Below are 27,117 nucleotides of genomic sequence, written 5' to 3'. Positions count from 1 at the left end.
CCGTTTGTTTGTAGGCCCGTACCGATTTTAATAACATAAATCTCTAATGTGATAAAAGTGCACAAAACTTAGTCATTTTATTAATTGATTTATAATTTATAACCTGAATGTAACCAGAGCGACTCTAACGCATTTCATACTTAACGGACTTTCCATACTAACACGGCGCCATGTTGAGAACACTACGGCCAGGTTGATTTCCACAGACAACATTGTGACGTAGTTCATCCTATTCTGTAACTGCCGGATAATTCCGTAAATTACCATAATGTTGAGAGATTAAAGTTATATCCTTTGCACACATGTACATACAAATTACACAGCTTGTTCAATACACTTGAAAGGCAAATTGGTAATTTTCATTCTTTTTAATTGCTATATTCGACATTGTAAATATCGGAAGCAGACGACATACTATTTTCTTTCTGTGTACATACATGTGTAGTTGTGCATACACCCCTTCACTGAAAATGAACTTGTCCAGGAACTGGAAATGACTGGAGAAGAAGGTCGTCTTTTACACTGAAAACTTCTTTTGATAACGGTGTCATGGTCCCACCTGGGCATAATCAAGTTTGACATTATAAATCAATCAATGAACTAAGTTCTGTGCATCTTTTATCTCATTTGTGCTTGTCGTCTTTTAAATCGGCAGGGGGTACAAACAAACGGGGAGGTATATTCAGATTATAATAATACATATAATACTACATTCATAGGCGACCGCTCCGGTGGCCTAGTGGTTAGAACGTCCGCCTCGGATGCGAGAGGTCGTGGGTTCGACTTTTCATTTGTTGAATTACGTTAGTGATAAAATTCAGAATCTGCCATTGTTTAAGAGAATATACATGTACGATTTAAAAGGATCTTTTCTCTATACCAACAGCGGACAACTTGCGATCGGGAACCCAGGTGAGATCGGGAACTAGAGAAGGGTTAACACAACGAGCACGTAACACAGTTTACTTGTTTACAGTGTTGTTTCTGATATTACTGTATTCTCTTGTCAGTTTGGTTAATGCACAGGAAATATAGATTATGCACGCAGATTTCCTCGCAAATATCTGATGCAGAATGAAAGAATAAAATATAGAATATGAGCTTCTTTATTGTACCATCGGTTTTGTTTTCAAAACGTTATATTCTTATCAGTAATGATGTCGTCACAGTGTGCCATTTGCTATAATTTAAAATACAATATTTCCCAGATGTTAAAAAATTGCAGGCAATGAATTAGTGGGTAAAGGGTTCGATTTTCTATTAATATTTCATATAACCACCTCTTTTGCAATCGGGTTGCAGGAAACTGCGATCGTGTAACCAGAAGAATAATTTAGTTATTGGAATCGAGAACACTCAAGAGAGAGAGGCTTCACTCTCAGCATGAGACAACTTTTGGGGTATATTTGATGGCATTTGCAATTATTTTGAGTGGGACTACTAGTACGAGGCTGGATAATGTTAATGCATTTGACTACGTAGCTCAGTATTGCCGCAATCTTCTTGTTTCCATGCACGCTTCGCAATGTCAACTACATTTATAGGGAATTTTCCAAAGCTTCTGAATACAATAACATGTTCTACTGTCTCTAAAAAAAATTTAATTTTTTTTAAAGGGTAGAGAAATCATGATGGCAATGAGCAAAAGGCAACAAAATAAAGAGTAATAAAAAAAAGACTTAATTAGTCATATGAGCCAATTAGGGTCAAAATAGTCACTTGGGGAGTCGAACGGGAATTTAACATAGTTACGTCAGCGTACTGGGAAACAGTAGGGTAAAAGAGACACTTGGGAGACAATAGGAATTTAATATGGGTAACGTCACGACACGTACAAATGGGAACAGTGTTACAAATGGCTGACCTCAATGGGATGGTGACTTAGTAACAGTTTTCGAATTGACCTCAATACGCGCTAGTCTAGGTAGGTATGGAAAATAATGTTAAATGTGTCATTGGAACTTAACACGGAAGCGACACTTGGGGGGGGGGGTGTCAGACAAGTCCATGGGGACAAAAGTTTTTATGGGGACAAACAAACATTTACCTACACAAACACTTATCCAACACAAAGAACCATTTTTTGGCAATAGTGAAAGAGTACATTTTCTTCTAGGCAAGTGAGTGGCCACGAAAAGGGTCTTTTTGGTTCTTCTCTTGTGCTAAAATCCAATGGAGAAAAAAAACAACATTATATATTTATAGTCTCAACTTGTGGGGAACACCCATGGAAAAAGCCTAGTATACATTTGTATCCTCAATTTGTGGGAAAATCCTATGGAAAACCCTAGTATATATATAGCCTCAAAACGTAATAGTGTTACAAGAGGCTGACCTCGATTGGGCGGTGACGATGTGACAGTGTTCAAGTTGACAGCAATAAGCACTACTCAAGGTAAGTAAGGGAAACTTTGTGATATATTGTTACGAGTCTATGTTCTTAAAATAAGTAACAGAAAAGAGTGAACAATATAATTTATTTCCCTAGAATATAAAGTGAAAATGAGAAGAAGAAAAAAACTTACGGTATTGCGAACTAAATCCCAAAATAATCCAAGAATTACAGACACAAGTCCTAGTAATTCAAAGTCCTGAATGAAATTAAGCAAAAATCCATTAAAAAAAACTGAAGTCAATGACGTGTTTGTGGTAGCTATTGAAATGTCGATGTGTCAACAGTCTTTTGTTAAATCACAATAATATGATTCCAAGTTGAATTCAATATAAATTCCAGTGAATGCCTTTATCCAAGAATTTTATCAGAGCATTTTGTATTTACAGAGAAAATAACCCCTTCAATAATTTGAAGAAAATACTATTCAGCCCAACTGGTCAAAACATATAATACCACTTGATTGTGCTGGGACTTCAAACATGAATGACCATGTAATCACGATCACAAGATTATACAGTTCTCTATATGACCTCAGGTCACAATTATCATTTTCTATGAGAAAAAAAAATGCTACCTAATGGAAAATAACCTTCTAAAATGATCCTGATGTTTACAAAATCAAAACCATGACACGTAAAATTCACTTAGGAAAGTCCAAAACCCTGACCCAAATCAACATATTTACTTCTTCTAGTACTAAAGATCATGATATTAAGCCCATAAACATAGAGAATAATTTAGCTATGTATTAGTTGTTGACATAAAATGAAATACAAATTTTCAATAAGTCAATCAGGTCAAGCAGAAATGAACTTAATACTGGACAATGTCAAGTCCAGCATAAAATTTTACATTACAATAGCATGTAATGAAATAAAATTATTTTAAAGCTAACAAACAATTAAATTAAATATACATAACAATATGATTAATGCCTAAAAAGGATTTAAAGGGGTCAAATGGATTTATAGGGCCAAATGGGTTTATGGAGTCACATGGCAAGAGTAATGGGAGAGCTTTTATGTTGGATTTGTTTACATAAACAAACAAACAAACACATACACACAATCTAAAATGCCTGGTGTAGTCGCACACACACACACACACACACACACACACACACACACACACCCCAAACGGGGAAGGGTTTAAAAAATACATCTCACAAACCCACTATCCATCACACCACAATAATACTAACCATTTACACCACCTATACCATCCATTATCCCACCCACTCAAACACGATCCATAACACTTTGCGCTAGCTTAGAGTTTGAAAAGCAAAATTAGATCTGAAAAACAATATTATTCCTTACACCACAAAACTGATTATCCACACCACCTATACCATCCAAAAACCCCAACACAAATTATCAGACGAAACCGGGAAGGGGTTAAAATAAACTACATCAAATTTTAAAAACAATACTGTCACTTGCGCTACAAAACTAACTATGCATCTATACCAACCAATACTCACAAACACTATCCAAAACTCGTTGTGTTAGCTTTCAGCTTAGGAAACAAAATCAAATCTCACCAACCTACCATCCATTACACCACAAAATATATTAGTCATCACACTACCTTTACCATCCAACATCACATACACACATTATCCAAAACGTCTTTTGTTAGCTTAGAGTAAAAGAAACAAAATTATATTTCACCAACCTAGTATCCATTACACCAACAAAATATGATATCCATCACAAAACCTATACCATCCAACATCTCATACACACTGTCCAAAAGGCATTGTGTAAGCTTAAATGGAAACCTACAAACGTACAAACCTATTATACCTTTCATCACAAAAAATACTATCCATCACACCTTCTATACCATCCAACATCCCATAAAAACAAACAGCACCATGTTTTCAAAAGTCAACATCTTTAATAAAAAGACGTTTCAAACACAAAAATAAAAATCAACAGTTAACATATATAACATATTTACAAGGTCAACATATTGTAACATATTTGACAACGTTGTGGAGTCAAACTCAGTTTTCAGTGATGTAGATAATTTTGCCATCTATGCACACTACATATCTTATTTAAAGGTGAAAGATAATGATAATGTTCACAAAACCATATTTCTACTTTATCGTTTCTAGCATACTCTCTATCAGAACAAGTCACTAAATGATCTAAGGGATATCCAAGACTGGGTCGATGAAGAAAATACACACAATGTTGTCCATACATCAAATAATCTGTTCCTTGTAATCTCACAGTACTGAGTCGAGTCGATTTTTCATTTGTTCTCATACAGTCGCTGATGTCGCCCTCCAAAGATGAGGATCCATAAGAATCAAAATAGTATACACTGTGATCGTTGGGAAAGTAGACCGCTAACCAATAGATTTCTGGTTAATGACTATCGTCGGTGTTCATGACATAGGCTTGAATGTCTTTATGTTTGCGATGAGGAAGTTAGCATCTGGTCTTTGTAGTTAATTTGGACGCTGCTACATTTGATACTGCGAGGTTCGTCCACCAATTGCACTTTTTGCGTCCGCTTCCATTCGGAGGGGAAACGTGGGTCATGTAAAGTGAAGCTTTGCCATCGATGACGTAAAACTTGACGTTGAATTGCTGAACGTGTTGAATCTTGTCGACGACATTGGAGGACGTCAATTCTGTCGGGGTGATAAACTCGTTCCAAGTGGGTGACTTCAAAATGTCGAAATAAATGGAAAGTTCTCAAACGATCCCCTTCTTTGACTTGGCAGTGTCATTTCAGTGTGATTGACAAGGAACCCCACGAATCGGTGATGAAACTTTCTCGAGTGGCACTTTGTACTTGAAATCTTTAAACTTTACCATGTAAAGTCATGGTTCTTAATTTTGGGTTCGGCGCTATTGCGTCTCTCAAAAGCGGTAATACTTTTCGGGTACTACTGCTGACATTCTTTGGAGGTAGGCTCTCTTGGTCTGGGAGCAAACGTGGGAGGTGTTGCTTCAGGTTAGCTCAGGTACTCTTGAAAATTGCTGGCATGGATTTAAACCAACACTTCCTCTCGTGTGTGAGACGATATGTCTCCTCGTTGCCTCTTACTTTCTTCTTCTCTTTCACTGAAATCATGCGATCACTCCATCTTGATTGAAAAATTGCATTTGACTAGTTTCTACACGCAATGGACTCCTATATATGTTGTTTTTTTTCTTCTCCATAGGATATTCCCGCAATTTGAGGCTACAAATATATACTAGGGCTTTGCAATAGGATTTTGCAACAAGAGAAGAACCAAAACGACCCTTTTCATGCCACTCACCTGCCTAGAAAATATGCTCCTTCGCTAGTGCCCAAGAATTGTCTTTGTGTTGTATACGTGTTAGGTTGAGTAGGTCTATGTTATAGTTGTTTGTCCCCGTAAGCACTTGTGTCCCCATAAACTTTCATGTACCCAAAATGTCGCTTCCAAGTTAAATTCCCATTGTCCCCATACACACTTTGGTTCACATAAAGCCTGTGGATACATTTAACACTGGATTTCCCATACTTACTTAGAGTAGCTCGTATTGAGGTCAACTCGAAAACTGTTACTAAGTCACTGCCCTACTGAGGTTAGTTAAAATTCATTATAAATAAACTTTTGCGCCATAAGAAAGATAGAATGCAGATGTTGCTGATAATCAATCCCATCTGAGATCTGGATACGCTTTTTACAAATTTTGTTAAATCAAGTCAGAAAAAAAATGCTATTCGGTGCTGTCATATTTAGTCAGCTATGTGCCATGATGTCCCATCAATATACGTACATGTCCCTCATTCAGTATATTCATAATATAAATATTTTATACCAAAATTAGTGAAAACAAACTCGAAAATAAAACCAAGGGTGTAAATGAGGTCATTATTGACGGACACATAAAACACGACGTACGATGGACAACAAAATTCAGAGTTATATCATATGGTCACTAAGTCTTCCGTCAGGTGAGATAAAAATAGTCTCATATGGATAGATGAATTTGCAATACCATGTAATTAAATTTGTACTTTTCTAAACGAAGACAATGATTAAAATCTTCCAAAGGAATGTATTGTGGTATCTGTGTGTGTGTGTGCGTGCGCGCGCGTGTGTGTATGGGTGCGTACGTGCGTGCGTGCGTGAGTGTGTGTGTGTGTGTCGTCGCAAGCTATGGTCGAAAATTCGTTTTGGACTTTGAGTAAATCACTTACTAGACCACTGGAAAAACGAGTTAGGTAGGTAAGGACTTTTCTTATATGTCCGCCATAAGGCGAGAGTATTATGTTATAATATTGTACGTTTGTTACCGGTTTCGTTTCAGCAAACTAATTTTAGTTATCCACCATTTATTGTTACTAAGCTTTATGGATGATTTGCACTTGAAGAAAGAAAGAAACCTATCGAGTTCATGGCCAACATATCAAAGGGATATGTCACTGTGACTGAAAGAAGAATAATGGTTTTCGCACAATAACCCGAGTTCTCAACCATCTACATCTACCAAGAAATTTGAATATTTTGCACTCCGGGTACAAAAACATTTATATCGACATTATGGTCAAAAGATTAAAGGTCACCGTGACTGAAAGAAAAGAAATGGTTTTCGCACAATAGAGTTAGTTCTGCATTACAGACCTATGCCAAACACTGTGAATGGCTTCCTCTTGGAGTAAGGAAGAAGCTTATAGATTTGGCGTCAAAATGTCAGAGGTCAAGATCACCATAAAAACCTATGTTCAACATCACAAACTTGGACCCATGTCTATGGATAGATTGCAAATGGGATATAAACCCTGTTTATCTTCGGGTCTAAATGTCAAGGTTTAAGGACGCTATGCCTCTAAGAATAAATACTGGTTCTACATATAAAAAATTAGTTCTCGACCGTTTACCGTCACCAGTGTTCGGTATGAAATAATCATATAGGTCAATGTCACTTTCAGTGAATTTTGGGTGTTGTTGTTGGTATAATATCTTACATTCATTGACTTCATTTCGAAGATGGAGTGCATTCAAGGTATGGAGGAGACCTAGTTAGTGGTGAAGTGGTCAAAAATCAAAGTCACTGTGGATCAAACAAAAATGGCTTTTGAAGAATAGCGTTTGTCCTTGAGAAAATTCTTTGACCACTTGTGTGGCTTGCTTGCTCTTAAGGTAATAAAGGAATCAATAGATTAAGAGGTCGAACGGTCAGAGTTCAGGGTCATAGCATGCCTAATAAGAAATTAATGGATTATGCACAATAAGTTAAGTTCAAGATCCATACCTAGACCAAAGGTTTTGGTTATTGCAACCCTTGATCAGTAATTTCCTAAGTCAACCATATGGTACTAGTGAATACATAGAAGACTATATAACACGGGGCGGATATATACTCTGCCGTTTACCGTAGTATTTTTTACTCTTGTTTAAAAGAAAATTGGGTCTTTTGCCTTATGCTAATTTTTATATACATTTTTCCATTTCTTTGTGGACAGTGGAAAAAATGGCAAATTAAGGAAGTCCAAACTTTTTTCCAAACATTATTGATTAAAGTTGACAAAATACAGCAAACAGCTATGTACAAGCAATTCTTATTGCAGTCATAAATCAAAACACTGACAGGCTGCAATCAGTCATTCCCACGGTTTGTACGCAGTATTAGGACGACGCTGCGTTTGAACACTACTGCCTAAATACCTGACGAATTGATATCAATTCACCTGTTGTCCAAACAATCCTACTCATTAATATACCACTTAATGCAAATGCATATTTGTTGTATCTAGTAATTACACCAGTATAAATTTTAAGTTAATACTGCATATTTCATAAACACTGATGATGGATTTGTGCCCATTGTATTTGTGTATGTTATATAGTCCCAGTCCGGTAACTGATATTAGACAATTTTTCCGTCAAGTTCACAACTGCATGATGTTCTTCCATAGGTGTCAATGAGGATCATTCAATGTCATCGATTTACTGGGGGTGAGTCCGGAGATGGATCATCAGTCCAATCTGGGCCCGGAAAAGTCTGTTGCAGTGGGGACATGGATGTACAGGTTGCTGACTGCGAGTTGCGGAACTTTTGTTCCTGGATTTGCGCAGATCACATTTCTCAACTGCGCCCACCAGTCCTTTCTGCTCAAAGGCTGTCGCACCGGCGTTGACTTTACTGCGCAAAGCAGATCGATTAGCAGCGACACTCTCCCAGCTGTCAGGATCAATGCATAAGTTATTCAGAGAGGTCTTGAGGGTGTCATTTAACCTCTTTCTTTTTTGACCACCGTGAGATCTCTTGCCTTGCTGTAGCTGTCCATAGAAGACCTTCTTAGGTATGCGTTCTACCAGCATGCGGACACCATGGCCAGCCCATCGGAGTTGCGCCTTACACAGCATGATATGGATGCTTGTCATGCCGGCCTGAGTGAGCACCTCTGTGTTCGGTACCTTGTACTGCCATCTGACTTTCAGTAGTTTTCTCAGGGAGCTCATATGGAAGGGGTTGAGTTTTTTTTTTTAACGTGGCGGCTATGCACAGTTCTGGTCTCACAAGCATAAAGGACGGTGGGGAGAACAACCACTGCGTAGACTTTGAGTTTGATGGCAAGCTTTATGCCTCTCCTATCCCAGACATTTGAGCGGAGTCTGCCAAATGCTACACTGGATTTGTCAATCCTGGTGTTGACCTCGTCGTCTATGTGGACTGCTTGTGAGAGGGTGCTGCCGAGGTATGTGAACCTGTCTATATTTTGTAGCTTTTAGACATTGACAGTGATGGATGGTTCCAGGTAATCTTCTCCAGGATCTGGCTGATGCAGAACATCGTTCTTGTTGATAGAGATCCTGAGTTCGAAGTTGGTGCACGCTGTGGAAAAAGGTCCATGCTCTGTTGCATGCCTATCTCTGTGCTGAAGTTGAGCGCATAGTCATCTGCAAACAGGAGGTCGTTAATGTTCTCAACTTGGACTTTGGTTGAACAACTTACAATCCAGACGGTATCTGAGACCTACTCAAACATCACTGTCCTTGAAAGCATCCATCAACATTGTGGAGAACATGAGGCTTAAGAGAGTGGGGACTAACACGGATCCTTGTTTCACGCCATTCGTAACTGCAAAGGGCTAGAAATAGTTACCATGGTCCTGGACTCTTGCAAGCATGACATCATGAAAAGGCCTCACCATTTCAATGAAGACTCCTGGACATCCAAATTTGGCCATGATCTTCCAAAGGCCTTCCTTGCTGACAGTGTCGAATGCCTTAGTCAGATCCACGAAGGTGGTTTATAGCTGGACATTTTGTTCAAGACACTTTTCTTGCATCTGCCTGGCAGCAAAGATCATGTCGATGGTGCCTCTCTCCTTTCTGAAGCCACACTGACTTTTTGGAAGTAGGCCATGATCAAGGTGCTCTGCGAGTATTTTCAGCAGTAGCCTGGCAAGGACCTTGCCTGAGATGCAGAGAAGAGAGATTTCTCTATGGTTGTCGCAGGATTGGCAATTGATTTTGATATTGTAAATGTGGATGACGGATGCATCTTTGGATTCCTGGGGTATGCGTTTCTGCTTCCACATCTCACAGAACATCTCTCTTAGAAGAGGGTCTGTCGTGAACACCGTCAAAGTGTTCCGCCCAGCGATCCAGTATCTTCTCCTTCTCGGTTATGAGAGTGCTGCCATCGGAGCTCAAGAGTGGGGCTGTGCCTGATGTTATTGGGCCATAAACATCACGAAGAGCACCATAGAAAGTCTTTATGTCGTGTCTGTCGGCAAAGGAATGAATATCATCAGCCTTTCGGCTCAACCGTGTGTCCTGCATCTCGCGCAGTTTCTTCGGCACAGTTTGGTGGACTCTGCTGAAGTTATCTTTCTTTGCAGCGGACATGGGGTCGATGTTGTACCCACGATAGAGATGATGCTTCTTCACTAGCAGAGACTGTATTTCTTCACAGTTCTCGTCGAATCAACCTTGGTGCTTTCGTGCAGTGACGCTAAGGGTTTCAGATGCAGTAGAGTACACCAGATATGTGAAGGCCGCCTAGCATATCAGAGTCTGTTTTTTCTAGCTGGCTTGTCAGATCTTCGGACAGAGCTTGCTCAGTGTTGCAGACTTACAGCCTGGAGACGTTGAGTCGCTTCGAGACTTTAATTCCCTGTGGACGTCTGGGAGGTTGAATTCTAAGATTCATCTTGGAAATCAGTACCCTGTGGTCTGTCCGGCAGCCAGCATTACACATAGCCTTGGTCACACGGACATCCTGCCTTTCATTCCTATGGACTAAGATGTAGTCCATCAGATGCCAGTGCTTAGACCGTGGGTGCATCCAAGTTGTTTTATTACGGTTAGGCAGACGGAAGACGGTGTTAGTGATCAGGAGATCATATGTTGCGCATATCCTCAAGAGCTGATGTCCATTGCTGTTGAAGTTGCCAATGCCATGTCTACCAATAACTCCCTCACACTAGATATGGTCTGCGCCAACTCTAGCATTACAATCACCAAGGATGATCAGCTTGTCTGACTTTGGTACTGAAGCAATTAGAGCTTCAAGATCCTGGTAGAACTTGTCTTTGGCTTCCTCCGAGTTGGTCATTGTTGGTACATAAGCACTAATGAGTGTGGCCTGCTTTTTTCTATGTATAGCCGGTCATTAATTCCCTTTGGCAAGATGGAGAGCTTATTCACCAAATTAGACTTGACAGCGAAACGAACTCCAGACTCATGACGTTCATCGGTGTCACGTCCACTTCAGAAAAAGGTGTAGCCGGCTCCAACTTCAGTCAACTGGCCCTCGTCTGCCAAGCGAGTTTCACTCAAGACTGCTATCTCTATCTTGTAGCGAGCAAGTTCCCTTGTAATCAGGACAGTTCTTCTCTCCGGTCAGGCAGCCTCTGCACGATCCAATAGAGTGCGTATATTCCACGCACCAAGAGTGAGTAGAACCTTTCGGGTTTTCGTTGTGTCTCGACCGCAATAATGGGATTCTCTCCAGCCACGGTAAGCTGGTCGGGGTAGTTGAAACAGGCTTTCATTGGGGCACCTTTTCCAGCCCCTTCCTCAGGCTACGGAGGTAAGCAGCGCTATCCTGAAGAGGTCTGCTTAGTCGCTCAGACGGCTGCCGACATTCATTTCTGCTTCAGGTCAGTGGAAGACGACCTAATGGCATGAGCCGCCTGCGTGCAGGTCCGCCACTACGGCTGCCAGTGATTCACACCTGCCGCGTTGCAGCTTGCCCAAACGTCGTGGGACTTTTTAGGCACGGGTGATGACATAAATGAGTGGGTTATCGTATATATGCACAAATTGTGCAATGAGTTTGTCAATTTTTGACCGATAATGGTGAAGAGGAGTCCATGAGGAATATTTAATTCCAAGAGTCGATGTCCAGTTCGTCTAAATGGGGAAGTAAAATGTATTGTTTCCCGAAACATAGACGAAATTTGGATGAATAAACACTGGTGGTCGCCCTTATGATCAGCTGAACATGGACACAACTAATGACAATTATACATGTTTGTTTGCACACACGTATGCAAACAAAAAGCGTGTCCCGTTGAAAATTTCAAGAGAAAACAAAAATAAATTTTTACAATGTATGTAAAATTGAACGTGTCTTGAATATGGGCAGAGAAGCCCTTAACTTCAGACTTGTATTGTGTGTGTTTTGTCTTCAACAGGAAGCATTGGACCCCATACAGCATCATTTGAAAGTGAAAGTTTTAAAAAGTTACACTTTGATGTTGGTTTGTCCCAAAAATAATGCTTCATTGCTTCTATCTTTCAGACAATTGAGTGACTTTTTACTTTCAGTCATTTAGACAAATGATGAATGGGAGATGAAAAAAGGGATCAATAATAAAGGAAATACAAAAACAATGCTTTCAGATATGTACCTTCCGATATGTTAGGCAAGTATTTTACATGTTTACATCAATATACATTATGAATCAACATTCCATCTCACTAACACGGTCAAACATTAAAAATATTACGTTCAAGCATATAATTGTAAACAATAGCTATACACACTTTTGTTATATATTTTTCATTCATTTACCTCTAAGGCAGCCTAAACAAAAGTAGTTAAAATTAATGAAGATAAGACTTCATGCTAAATACATTAAGATCTTTTGAAGTGAATTTCCCTCTACATAATATTTTATCAAGCCGCTTTGAAATTGATTTTCATGATTTATTGAAATAATGTAGGTTATTACTATTCGAACTTTAAGTACAAATAAAATATTGTCACCTGCAGTATAATTTATTCAACTTGGTAATAAACATATCACTCAAACTGAAACATGTCTCTTTGCAAAATACTGAATGATTGTCGGAGGTAAACAGGTCATCATGTCACGTGATTTTGAAGGCGGAGCGTTCTGTTTTCTCGGAATAGATCAGTTACCTTCCCGCGCTCAGATTTATGACTGATTAATGAATTGATTGTATCAAAGTTAAGAAATCCATCAAAAACTTATTTACTCATGCGCGACCCAAAATATTAGCTTAACCTTAGTCTTTGTTGCAATAATGTTATAATAATGGTATTGTAACACACATAAAAGTGAATGTGTTTAGTTTGAGAAGACTTGTATTTAGAATAACTCCAAGAACATTTTAACCAGTTGAAGAATTAGTTCAGTACTGAACCAATAAAGGAAATTATTGTAACGAATGATATAAAGAACAAGTCGCGAGAAATTTACAAACTGAAATTTGAGAACGACTGAAATAGGAACACACATTTTTTCATGGTTGTATTGCAAGTGAATTATGATTGAAAGGAACCAAAGCTTTCAATTTAAAATTATTACTAGGCTTCAAACATTAAATGTACTGCTAAAATTATATAATTATTATAAAACTTACTAAGCAAGTAACAATAATTTAGCCAAGTTCCCGATCGATTTTCATTATGTTATTTGATTTTTCAAGAAAGCATTTATATGGCCTTCCCATTCATAAGGAGATGGCCATATGAGCATTTTGATTGAAAAATGTAACCCATTGTACACTAGTGTATCGTCTGCAATTTGGAACATTTACGGAGAAAGGTGTAAAGAGTCAGATCTTGATCAGACAACAGCAGGAATAAGAAAATAAAGTGGCAAATGCAAAAACGTGCAGGGCAACTTCAGTCACATCATGATCATGCTTTAGATTATTTGCCTGAACATTTGCGTGTATTATCTGTCTGTATTATCTGCGCTCTCTGTGTAATTGATGAGCATAAACTACATTGTTATCAAACAAATACATATAAGCAAAACACAATGTACACATGATTCTTGTTTCACTGTCGTTATGTTTAGCATTTCAGGTTCCGATCATACCCGGATTCACAATCGCAAAGAGTGTGTGTGTGTGTGTGTTGGGGAGGGGGACACGTTCGTGACATCCTGAAATATTTACAAGATAGGTTCGTCAAAGCTCTATACCATTTTATTTTGGGGTTTACTAGAACCTTACTGGTTACTTACATCGTCTACTATGAATAACCTCCAGGTGCCGGCTGGATTCTCGCCCCATGAATGTACTGACATGAATTTCCAATTCTTGAATCCGTCTGATGAAACGTCCATGTGCCGCTTGGAAAGCAAAGTTGTCTGGGTCCCTTGTGTTTATGAATGTTTACATGCATCATTAAGGAAACTACATTATTTTAATACAAAATGTATCTATTTTTCTATTACTTGCTGTGTACCTGCCTTGGATTGAACTTTTGAAACATGTATTTAAGATTTTAATCACTTCCAATACAATATTTTATATACTTGATATATATCGATAAAACTTTGCCCAATCTTTCTGTGCGTTTGCCAAATTAAAACCATTACCAATAATTAGCATGTAGAGACTGACCGCTCGTTGTAAATTACTTCAGAACAGTTTGATGAATGGGGGCTTCAACGTAAAACGGTATTGCTCAACAGGCTTAATGAAAAGCTTTGTATGCCATTCTCCACAGAAACAGAATATATATATATACATAATGCAATCTGATCCATTTCCTTTATTTCCTTTACAAAAGTGTCATTATTTTGATCGTGCCTATTACGTCTAATTATAATGTTTAAGTTAATAATGACATATCCAATACAATATAAAATACAACTTTCAAGTTGCTTACCCATGGCAGAAGTAAGATTAACAGTGAGAGCTCCTCTTTTTGAATATTCCATATCCAGGACCAGTTCCACGTGTTCCAAGAAGTTAATCTCGTTCTCTTGGCCTCTACATCCATCAGTAGTTATCTCTATGACCACTTCCTGTTTGCTCTTTATAGCCCTACGTCATTATGGCACAAATAAATAACAATTTCTTAAGGCCGAATGTTTATATAAGTAAGTACAACTTCAACATTCAAAATGTGTTGAATTGTCCAAAAATTATCAACGAAGCTTTTAATAACGAATATATGTAAAATTTATATTTGACAATTAATATTATCATATATTTATGTCTAATCTTCATCAATGCTGAATGTATACTATATAGTATATTGTGAAAAACTATATATAAAAAAAGTCTGCAAAAGAAGTGCAGATGGGAAATAAGATTACCGCACAAGTAACAACGGATGGGGTAACGCAACTTACATGGGCATGTTCGACTCCTGGTTACTTGGGACAGTACAGATGGTTTTTTCTGGTACAGACTTCCATGTCTTAGGATTGGCAAGTTCTACCATCTTAGCAGCGTGCATCAAACCGAACCCAAAGGCAGAATTAAACCGAAGACCAGCACCATTTTTCTTCCAACCAGGGTTATCGCGTAGAGGCTCATAGTTCGCCGTCCAGGTCACAATGTGCTGCATATCCCGCCATGTAAGGTTGGGACTGGAACGTTAAGAACGGTGGCATAATTAACACTGGACGATGAGCTATTGCAAAATTTGTAGTAGCAGTAGTGGTTGTGTCAGCAGCAGTGATAGGGGAAAGAAGAAAAAAAAGAGCAGGAGAAGGAGAGCTGCTTTGAAAGCAGCACTAAACGTGGTAGAGATTACAACAGAAATAGTTGTTGGAGGTGCCGTTGCAAAAGTGCAGAACAAACGGCGGTATTACCACTTTTGTACTACATATATTGATTGCAGCATTATTCACAAAATTTTTAGTACAAAATAGTCAACGGCAGTAAGAACAGCAACGACAATAGTATTGGCGATAACAAAACAGTAGTACTTATATCTACGAAAGATGTAATTGTTGCAATATTAGCATTTGGAGCAACACAAGTGACCGAAGGTGAGTGGTATTAATACGAGATAGCAAGCAAACTTGAGTATTCATAAATTATTACCATTGTTATGGATATTTAATTTGCATTGTTTGTTATTTTTATTCATTACATGCTATGAATAATTGTACATTTGATTTCCATTTTGATTTTTTAAATGTAGGTTTAACAATTTTTCAGTCATATTGCTACGATGTCTGCAGTGTGGAAGTTTATAGTGATGTCTAGCACTGGGACATCATGCCGCATACATGTAGCATGATGTCCCACCCAGTCACATTATCCTGACACCAGGCCGACCAATCCTAACACTAACCTCTTAATGGTAAACGCTAAGCGAGACAGCTGTTAGTACCATTTTTATAAATCTTGAGTACAACTCGGCCGGGGATAGAACCCACGACTTCCCGCATCCGAGGCGGACGCTCTAACCACTAAGCCACTGGAGCGGTAATTTTATTTTGGACTTGACCTTGTCCAAAATCAAGTTCATTTTCTACCTTACTTGAATCATTGATTTTGGTTTTGTAAACAACATGTTTATTTTAATCTGAGTCCTAAACAATGGAATTTTTTTTTTAAATTGCCGGGTCTGCCTATAGTTTGTCACAGTTTATGTTATCATTTTAGTAACAATTCTTCTAATTATAGCTAAGATTTTATCTTGTAAATATTCGGAGACTTCCAGAATGAAATTTTTCATTAGGTAATAATTGTTTTTCTTTTAGAAAATGCTAATTGTGGCCTGAGGTCAAGTTGAAGACTATATAATCTTGTTTATCTAGAAATTATTCATTTGTGCTATAAGATCTGAGCAGAATCAGTTATACTATTGTTTTGTAGAATATTTCACTTCGGTTGGAATTTATTTATTCAAATTATTTAATTCAAGTTATTCTTCACTGGAAATACAGTGTGCTCAAAAATGTCCTTGTAAATAGAGACTTGGATTTATAGTGAAATTTCAAATAAGGATATATTCTTGGATTGTGTTCCAACAAAAAACTATTGGAATATCACCACGACACGGGCCACCACTGGCACATCAACACTTCCAGCGTTATTTTTATTTTGGAATAACACTAAGGTTTGTTCAAAACTTTAATCATTAAGACTTGTGTTAGAAATTCTATGATTGTTTGGGATTTATTTCGCAATTCTGTAAGTTTTTTAATACATATTTCACTTTATATTTTAGGGAAATAAATTATTTGTTGAATTTTACATAAAGCTTGCTGCTTCTCACTCTTTTCTGTTACTTATTTTAAGACTATAGGATCGAAATGCTATCTCGTGTGGCGGAATGATAACACATGAGCACACTTGTAAATGTCTAAACCACCATCAACCAGTCGTAGAGGTACGAGAATACCCGCAGCACACATACATTTCTAAATTAATGCCATCCAGTGCAGTGATGCAAGAACACCATGGGCGCACGTGTTACTTTAAATTGTACGATCTTCACCCATGCGTCTGCGGCGGTTCGAGTCTAAGATTCAGCCAATGTGGGTATGTGAGAAAGCTTGCCAGTAGCTTCTCGTGGGTCGGTGGTTCTTTCCGGGGTTTTCTCTGGTTCTTCCTCCACCATTAATACTGGCCGCCATGTATAGCCTATCATGTGCTGAAAAATGGCGTTAAACCCAACAACAACAACAACATCTTCACCCATGCACAATATATTATCTACTGAAAACATTTAGATCCACACATATGGTGAGCTATCACAGCGAGCGCCCTCCCCCACACACGTTCTTTTACAGAATATAAAAATGTGACAATGCTACACTTTATTGAAAATACAATTAATTAATTAAACAATGATTACCATGTGTTATCCTCATTTCCGCACCCAACTTTTCACACTCTTTCTCTTAATGTGCATTAGAAACTATAGACTGGTTTGCACTGTAAATAGCATTTTATCCCGTCTGCATCTTCAATTGTTCTATATATCCTATTGCACAAACATTTCCTGCGAGTGTTTCGCACAGATCAGCAACATCGGGTGACATATATAAGGCAAGATGGCTACAATCTTAATAAAATCAGATCTCCAACGTCCCGGGTGAAGATCTGACAGCGACCACTTAGAGGTCATGTTCTGGTGACCTTTGAGTTAGCCAATGGAAATGCAGCTTTCAGAAATTCAAAAGTGAATCAGATCGATATGCACACATTGATGCTTTCAACTATTCTGATCAGTCTCCCAAAGGCGAATATATCAGGCTTCATCTGAATGGCTGATAAAATTTAGCGATTATGGTAATAGCATGTCACCAGAACATGACCCTTAAGCGGTCGCTGTTAGATCTTCTCGAAGAACACTGGAGATCTGATCTTTAATGACGGTGTTTCGGACTACTATCAATTTATAAAAACTTGTACTTGTCTAAACTGTGTGGCCTTGTTTTCTGAGTTGATAAAAAGGACAAGTGAGTTATGTGCCAAATGCAGTAATGATGCACGTAAAGTCAATAGAAATCGAATTGTTGCCACCTGCTTATAACTGTCTCCATTTTATAGTGAAACCTGGCCATAACGGAGAGAACACCTGATGGTAACAGACATCATTAAATTATTCATATGATTGCAGAAATTATTTGCATAAGTACAAATGATCTTATTCACATTATTCGTTGTTTTTGTTTTCATTGGAATGTTAATGAACATGTAGCTGCAAATGCAAACTCTCTCTCTCTCTCTCTCACACACACACACACACACACAGAGTCACACACGAAAATTAATTGTAAAATATACATAGTACAACCGCTAGCTAGATAAATAAAAATAATGTAAACTTCGATAAGAGAGAGCAATTAATTCAAAAGCAAATTATAACAAGTACAGACTAATATATACGTTTGTTAACTTTAAACGAACAAACTTGTCACTTAATATTATAAAGAGGTCCTGTAAAGAATTCAGATATGTATAGGTTTCACGGCAGTAACAATCAAGATTTGTGTGAGTAAAATTGAAAACTTTGCAGATATCTATAAAAGTTTTGTTCATTCTGATACACTGTCAACATCAGGACAAACAACATACAAAACTATAAAAGTGTAATAGTGCTCTCCAGCAATCAAATATATCATAGGCGTCAGAGAATCAGAAAAGCGAAACAATTCAAACACCTAAGCAGATTTGATCACCGTTTATTTTAAACCTAAATTCAAGTCATAAATATTGCAGGTCAGTTATTTAGAGTGGTACCAATTTTATTTGGATGTTTTACAGTAAGTTCGCAAAAATTGTGTTTGACTAATTAAGGGCGAAAATGCACAACCTTTAATGTTCACATTGGGTATCAAAAAAACACGTTAACTTGGACAATATATGCTATATATGTGAATAAAAGAATATTTTCAACCCAAATTAATAGACTATGATCACTTAGCAGGTAGAAATCGATGTCATGCACATAATGAATGTATTTGGTACCAGACAATAACTATTTATCTTCCTTGCAATTTTACGAGTACAAATCCATCTGTACGAGCCATACAAATCAGAATGTGATACATTGCAGTAACTTAAAGCGTTAAGTTTAATTGGACCAAAAGCAAATAAGTTGTATTGCTCGAATAGAAACTGAAATCCTGCATAGAACCAAATGCAAATCTTAAACATAAAGCTCAAAATCTCAAGTGAGATTCGAGAAAGACTTTCTCAAATGAATAAATAACGTGTTTTGGTAAAGAGATGAAAAGTTTAACTAAAATAATGGTAAAAATATGTACAGAAGTAAATGGGGTTTTCTGATGCCAAAGAGATATATCATTCGCGAGTAGAAGAAGTTTTGACGATGGCTAGGTGTAGTAATTCTAAATAATAAACTAATCAAAGGAACTATTGTAGTTTTACTGTATTAGAGCTATCTCAATGTTTGATGTACGAAGAAGAGTTGAAGAAAGAATAGGCGGTCTCAGAATGGGACTACTTATGATTGACACATGTTCACTATACATTCATGTTGAGATTAAAACGTTTAGGACGACATAAAAGATGACCAAATTCTACGGCATAAACGATTATGCAGAGGAATATATTTGGTATCCTACAAATGAATAAGAAAGTTCTCTGGAATTTTCAAGGGTACACCAATCAAAGAATGTTGTGCCAAAGGTCACAACTATTCTCCTTAGATGGCCAAAGATTAGAATAAATTTTGTAAAGAAATAGTGAAACGCGTGATAAAAAAAAGAATTTAATTTAAGATGTATCAAAACCCCTATTTGAATATAAAGAAAATTATCAGCAGACGACTTTACTCAGATCGTATTATCATGACACGAAAAACACCAAAATGAGCTAAGCTGCATCGATTTCGCACGATGAACAATGTTATTTGGTTGATATCGTAAATATGTTACATTACGGACACATCAGTATCTTGTCCTGTAAAGGAAACTCAAATCTCATTACAAGTTTATTTCTTGTGCTATGTTTCAAAGGTATCTACAATTTCTCTTTGCATGTTGTCAAAGGTTTTACTTTTGGACGATCAACAATGCTAATATTTCAAAATGTATTTTGTCATTTACTACCTTGTACCAAACGAATATCATTAGCCAGTTCCCTGTCAGCATATTAGATTGTTCAAACTCTGCGTGTTGTAAGATAAAGTGAATTTAGCATCATTTATCCTTTTAATCTAACATTCACATCTACAAAAGTAATAAGTTGCTTTCATTTATCTGATCATACTTTGCGTGACATTATTTATCTTTTTTTAAATATTTCTATACGTTTGTTTTCTGTGTACTAGTACTAGCCTTTGGCAAGGTCTTCCTCGTCAATGTTTTGATGTACGAAGAAGAGTTGAAGAAAGAATGGGCGGTGTCAGAATGGGACTGCTCATGGCCGACACAGGTCCACTATGCATTCATGCTGAGACTAAAAAACTTTCAAGACGATATACAAGATGGCCAAATTCAACGACATAAACCATTATCAAGAGCAACGATATTAATTTTGCATGAAAAATAATTTTTAATTTTTCATTAATGTAGCAGAAAACATTGTTTTTAGATTCATCCGAAATGTTTTATACTTAACACCAAAATCTTTCTTTGGCACTGAAATGGATAATTTGCTATTTCTGCTATCAACCAGATTGTTGAGATATAATACAGATCTCCAGTTATGCTGCGATACACGTTGTTTCTAGACAAGGGCATTAGGTGTACTTTAGCTTTAGCTTATCACAAACACATGGATAGGAAAACAGTAACTACTCCAAAACCTAGATATCCTACATTGTACGTTTTGCCCAAGATGGAAAGTTAAAGTGTATGCAAAGCAGAACGTCACAGACTGTGCCAAATACAGCATCATTACAACACTTTGTCGTCAAAGGTGAGGTTGTTCTTGTGCAACAACCCTAGTCTAGGTACAGAGACGTGTTCCTTAAGAGCTAGTCAAATGTCTTTATTTTTAATTTTGTTTCTGGATTTTTTTTTCCTTGAATGTACTTGCCTTATCTCTTTGTATATGTTGTACACATTGATAATGAAAATTAAAGGCCTCATTGTTGATGTAATTGTCACTGATACCTTTGCATTTCACGTCATCGATACTGTTCAACTTCCTAATTACAGATGTTACTATTACATCATTTGCAATACTTTATTACAAATAAATTTATCTTTAGTAACTCTTGCAGCAGCAAGAAGTTAAGGGAACAGATATACCTGTAACTATCCTAGCTAATCACAAGCTGCAAGAAATACGTATTCCTACTGACACTGTTTCCATGCCTGCCTCTCATCAGTAAAACTCTTTGAATGGTGTTTTATATTTCTTTCTAAGGCCTTTATAGTGTTTTATCTCCATGACCAAATTATTTTAATTTCTTTAATTTTTAGCAATCTAAAGTTATGATTTTTATGGGACAATAACTTAGCATCACCATTTATAAGCATTGCTGGATATAAAGGATCAACACTGTTGCCACCCGTTTACATTACTATAAAAGCTATGTTATTTATTGCGTAACACTTTCACACAGCAAAATACCATTTACTATTGGATATTCGATTGTAAACTTACTCAATGAATCTGGAATGATCACCTTTGCAACTGCTTCACTGTCCATGCTTGAGGTAGATCAACAGTAAACCTAAATAGTTTTTCAACAGTATATCCTAGGCAAAAGTAAGAAGAGGGCTTAATATCGCATGATTCGCTGTGTTGAAAATGTTTTGTGTTAGTCAACATCTACTTGCTATTTATGAGCTCAAAATGTTAGCAAACGAGAGCGCCAATTTCAAGTTCTGCTAAAGCATCTCTCTTATTGGGTTGTAAGATACTGAAATGGTATAATCTTGTTGCTATGATTTTATTAATTGCTGGATGTCAGATTTAAACTTTCGTTTACAACTGGTGTTTGCTCTACGCGTATGCCTTTGGTACAGTGTTAAAGAATCTAGAACAAACAGGGCGATGCCCTAATAACCAAAATAGCTACACTTTCTCCTTTCAACTAATAAAGTGTGATGTTTGAATTTGTTTCTTTTCGTTCAGATGCTGTTATATGATCCTTTATTTGTTATTTAAATGTTCCACATTTATCTTTCTAATCGCCTGTGAACATTTTCCAAGCTGTCTTCAAAGTTCAACTCTATAAGGATATTTTGGCTTTAGTTCTCTCTCTCTCTCTCTCTCTCTCTCTGTGTCTGTCTGTCTGTCTCTGTGTGTCTGTCTCTGTTTCTCTCTCTCTCTCAAGTGATTCTGCCTCCGGCGCGTATGGCCTTTAGTATGATTTACCAATAATTGATTTATATTGTTCTTCTGTCGTCGCTATCTTTTACTTATTTGACAATGAAACTTGCAAGTTAGCTCAGTATAAATCTAATTCGAAACAAAGGTTCACTACAAGCTGAGTTACAATATTATTTAAACGTAGTCACAAATAATCAGATTGGATAAAACAAAAGGATGGTTGCAAGATACGCCTCAGATGTGAAATCAAAAACAACAAACGCGTTCATGACTATCACAGTACAAGTCCCAACTCCAAACGTTAAAAGGTGGAGATACAACAACAGAGAACGCCTGAATGAATTCAACAAAGGACACATTAGACAAAACCAGCACGATGTCGATTATTTCTGGACTTCACAGTTGGCAACAAGACGACTTATTCTGCACAAAGATAAAACATTAAATCAGATGAAAAGATGAAATTTTTCGGAGTTTCTATAATTGCTTCTTTAGAAGAGGGTTAATGTTTTGCAAAGCCATAGGGAGTCAGCGATGAAGATTTAGACAAAGATCATTTGATTTCTCTCATTTTAATACCAGAAATAAAAATGGTTCCAAGTGGCAAATACTAGATACATTATAAAAGTGACAACTTTACAAATATGATACGATGTTTTCTACGGAGGTAAATGTTTCTAGCTTCATCATTTAGGAGACTGTGCCAACACATATTGTCCCTGGCATAAACTTGAATAGTACTGTATATCTATAGTAAGCAGCTGCGTCTGAAATTACAGCTATTGTTGTGATAGTTGTCAGAATTACAAATGCGTCGACATCAATATAATCAGTACACGCTTTATTATATAGCATTTTCACCATTTTATGTTTACTCTTTACTTTCTGCGTTTCATTTTGAAATATATTTGTTTCAATATAATCCAACGAACACTCGCGACAAGGAAAGGCATTCATAGCTTAAATGACAAAAATCCAACACAGTATCATCTTCGCATGCCAAGGTTCCAATATGATAATCATATCTACACCTTGGCGGATCGCACAGATATATTGGTGCTTTGTCCTAGCGACATTTATTTTATTTCATGAGTTGCCTCCCTTAGTACGTAATGCTAGCTAACCAATAGCGAATGACATTTACATCGGCCGCAAATGGTTGAAGCAATTGATGTAAAAAGGATACTTTGGAAGTTTTACATCCAAAAAGGATGACAGTGTATCAGAGGGAAACCATTATAGGTGTATTTGAGTGAACAGTGTTAGTGCAAAAACGCGGACCGGCACTGGAAAAGTGCTTATTTATCAGTCCAATCAAGTTGTGTGCTCCCCTTGTCCCGATCATGTAGGAACAGTGTTCAAATTTGAACTTATTCATTTTGATTGGATGCGGTGGCTTGAAGCTCACAAACCCGAAGTACATAAATATCTGCTAAATACGCCTAGGTGTAGATAGGATTATCGCATCGGAACCTTGGCTAGCAAAGATGACAAAGCATTTGATACCATTTGAAATCATATTATCGTATTTCACTTCAATTTGCAAACTAAGTTGAAGTTTGGAAGAAATTTGATAACCAATTATGCCACATTATGAATTGCAACATCTGACAACCCTTTGGAAATAATAGCAGCTTAAAATGCATTAAATTTCTTTCTTGACCAGCTGTAATATTTTGAAGCCTCCCAATACAGAATTTTATCATTGTTTCCAGAGATAACCTGTGCGTATTTTATTCTACCTATGTATATATGACTTCTGACATGGTGAAATGTATATATCTGTGTAAGGTATATACTGTTTTTACATGTACCTGTTGCTATGGTCTTAAACTAAGTAGCAGAAAAGAGTGAAAACCATCGAGTTTTGTAAAATTCAATAAATAATTTATTTCCTTACAATAAAAAGTGAAAATGTTTTTTTTTAAGTCTTACAGTATAGTGAATTAAATCCCAAATAGTCCTAAATGTTATATCACAAATCCAAAGGTATAGACTATTTCGAATGAATTCATGCGGTGTTCCGAATTAATTCCAATCTTGAATGTGCTGATGTACCAATAACCTGGAATAATTTTCATGTGCTAACAGTCGTAATGTATCACAATGATATAATCCAAAAATGACTTCAAATGAATTATTAATGAGTACTTCCAGTGAATAATTTTAATAAATACTCTCAAATTAAAAGTGAGTACAAGAAAAAAATTTATTCCACTAGTCAGATGTTAAAATTGGTAATCAATAAGTCTAATATAAACAACCTTAAAATAAAACCCTAAGACACAATTACATGACTAGAAAGAGAGTAATCTTAATGGAAATTTCCATCAAACTGTAAACAAAATTCGTTTCTAGATATTTCCAAAGTTAGAATCAAGGCCGGATCAAGAACTAAAACATAAGTAAACATGTTTACCTACATGAGATTTTTCTCCTAATATATAATCTCTAACCATAAACAAATATTAGCTATGTAATATGTTGTCACCACAAAAGAAATAAATTCATCAATAAACAAACAAAAAAAAAAAAACATTCATCAGGTAGGCCCAAACCCCTACCCTTAGTTGTAAACAGGTGAATCACGCACTACAGATTAAATATACATAACACTTTTTATCTCTGTAGTGACATATATTAATCCATTTTGGATCTGTGTAAGTGTACGAACATACTTGAATGTGAGTTAGTAACTTTGTTTTAATACTTTAACTTGTTACAAAAATGGAGGAATACATGGTAGATGGGTCTCTTATGACCATATATGTTATCCTCGTTAAATAAAGATTGTTTTATTATTATTATTTAAGTTGTAATTTATATGCTTGATTAAAAACACACACTTCACATACCGAGTCAGCATGCGCTGTTAAAACTGAACTTTACTTTCTACGAATTCCAAATTTGTTGTGTAGATTGTTGTTGAACATTATTTTCTTTGAATTCCATCTTTGTTTTTATCGATTGTTCTAGACTGGTCTATATATATTCTCTCGCTGTTTCAGACAGGTAAAACTTACAATTTTGAAAAGCCTTTTTTGTGTAGGGTATATCAATGCCAGACGTATCCATGGAGTACCAACTCATACAATAACACTGGACAACAAATTTTTACAAAAGTCATGTTACTGAAATAAAATTAGTCAATTCTTATCAATTTTTATGTGCTGAACACGAATATGACAGTCAAATTGCAAAATTGGCTCTAGTTTTTTTGTAATCTGCAAGAAATTAATGTTTACATAACGAAATGCATTCCAATAGTAAAAGGTCAACTGTAATAGCCTACCTATAAAAAATCAAGTCATTGACTACATCTTAGATTTCTTCGCCTGTCTCTTGTACAGCTGTTCGGGAGCATCTCTGAGGAGTGTCCAGCAGTAGTCAGCCAGCATTGTAGTGGACCATTTTCCCTGGTATCTTTGTTCCATTGTTGCGATATCTTGATGAAAACGTTCGCCGTGTTCATCACTAACAATACCACAGTTGCTAGGAAAGAAATCCAAATGGGAATGAAGGAAGTGAATCTTTAGAGACATATTGCAGCCAAGTTTCTTATACTTCATCAACATGTCTTCTACTAGTTCCTTATAGTTTTCTGCCCTAACATTTCCGAGGAAGTTTGTAGAAACTAGGCGAAAAGCATTCCATGCTTGTTTCGCGTCACCTTCCAGCAAGTTGTTGAACCGGTCATCTTTGAAAAGCTCTCGAATCTGAGGACCCACAAAAACTCCCTCTTTAATCTTTGCTTCGCTGAGTCGAGGGAATTTTTCATGCAGATATCGGAATGCTGGCAAAGTCCGGTCAATGGCTTTCACGAAGTTCTTCATCAAACCTAGTTTGATGTGAAGGGGTGGTAGCAAGATTTTCTGAGCCTCAACCAGAGCTGGGTGTTGGAAATTCTTCTCTCCAATGGCTACATTCTGCCTGTGAGTCCATTCCTTCCTCATGTAGTGCATTTCCCTTGCTCGGCTATCCCACTCGCATAAGAAACACATGTATTTTGTATATCCTTGCTGCAGTCCCATTAAAAGGGCAACTACCTTCAAATCACCACAGAGGTGCCAGCTGTACTTGTTATACTCAATGGAATTCAGTAGCTGCCTTAAGTTATCGTATGTCTCTTTCATGTGGACAGCATACGCTACTGGAATAGATGGAAGAATGTTTCCATTGTGCAAAAGCACAGCCTTGAGACTCAGTTTCGAAGAGTCCACAAATAGTCTCCATTCTTGTGGGTCATGAGTGATTTTTAAAGCATTCATGAGGCCCTCAATATCGGAACAGAATATCAGATTACTTTCCTTTCTGAAGAAAGGCTCCAATTGCTGGTGGCGCTTTCGATATGCAGTAATTGTGACATCTTCTTCTAGAAGATTCCATTGTTGGAGTCTTGATCCTAGCAATTCTGCCTTGTTCTTTGATAAGTCCAAATCACGAATCAGGTCATTTAGTTCTTCCTGTGTTATTCTGTGTGGGGTTGATGATGCACCACAGTGAAAATCTGGATCACTGCATGCTGATGGACCAGGAGAAGAACAGGTCGACTCACCTTTGTCTTCGTCAGATGAATCAAGAGAATATTCTGCTGGAGGTTCTGGAATAGGAAGTCCCTCACCATGTGGAACTGGTCTCAATGCAGACGGAATGTTTGGGTAGACTATTCTCGACTTCTTTCGCTTCGTTATTCCGCCGGAAAGAGGAGGAACCAAGCAGAAGTAACAGTCATTTAGGTGGTTGCTTGGCTCTCTCCACACCATTGGGACTGCAAACGGCATTG

At 37.1% G+C, this 27,117-nt stretch overlaps 1 protein-coding gene across 1 annotated transcript in view; it reads right to left on the bottom strand.

Annotated features, from left to right (window-relative positions):
* The window catches only part of LOC149801563 (neuroendocrine convertase 1-like), a 69,829-nt gene that overhangs the window by 3,662 nt on the left and 39,050 nt on the right, over positions 1–27,117 (bottom strand). The window contains exons 11-13 of the mRNA XM_089955785.1: positions 14,969–15,208; positions 14,500–14,657; positions 13,850–13,983 (exon numbers count right to left, since the gene is read on the bottom strand). Coding sequence (XP_089811911.1) covers positions 13,850–13,983; positions 14,500–14,657; positions 14,969–15,208 — 532 coding nt within the window. The remainder of the gene's footprint in view (positions 1–13,849; positions 13,984–14,499; positions 14,658–14,968; positions 15,209–27,117) is intronic.

This window comes from Sinohyriopsis cumingii, chromosome 4 (assembly GCF_028554795.1).
Source record: "Sinohyriopsis cumingii isolate HCF-2022 chromosome 4, ASM2855479v2, whole genome shotgun sequence".
NCBI lineage: Eukaryota > Metazoa > Mollusca > Bivalvia > Unionida > Unionidae > Sinohyriopsis > Sinohyriopsis cumingii.
Note: the sequence above shows the minus strand (reverse complement) of the source record. Positions and strands in the feature narration are given on the sequence as shown.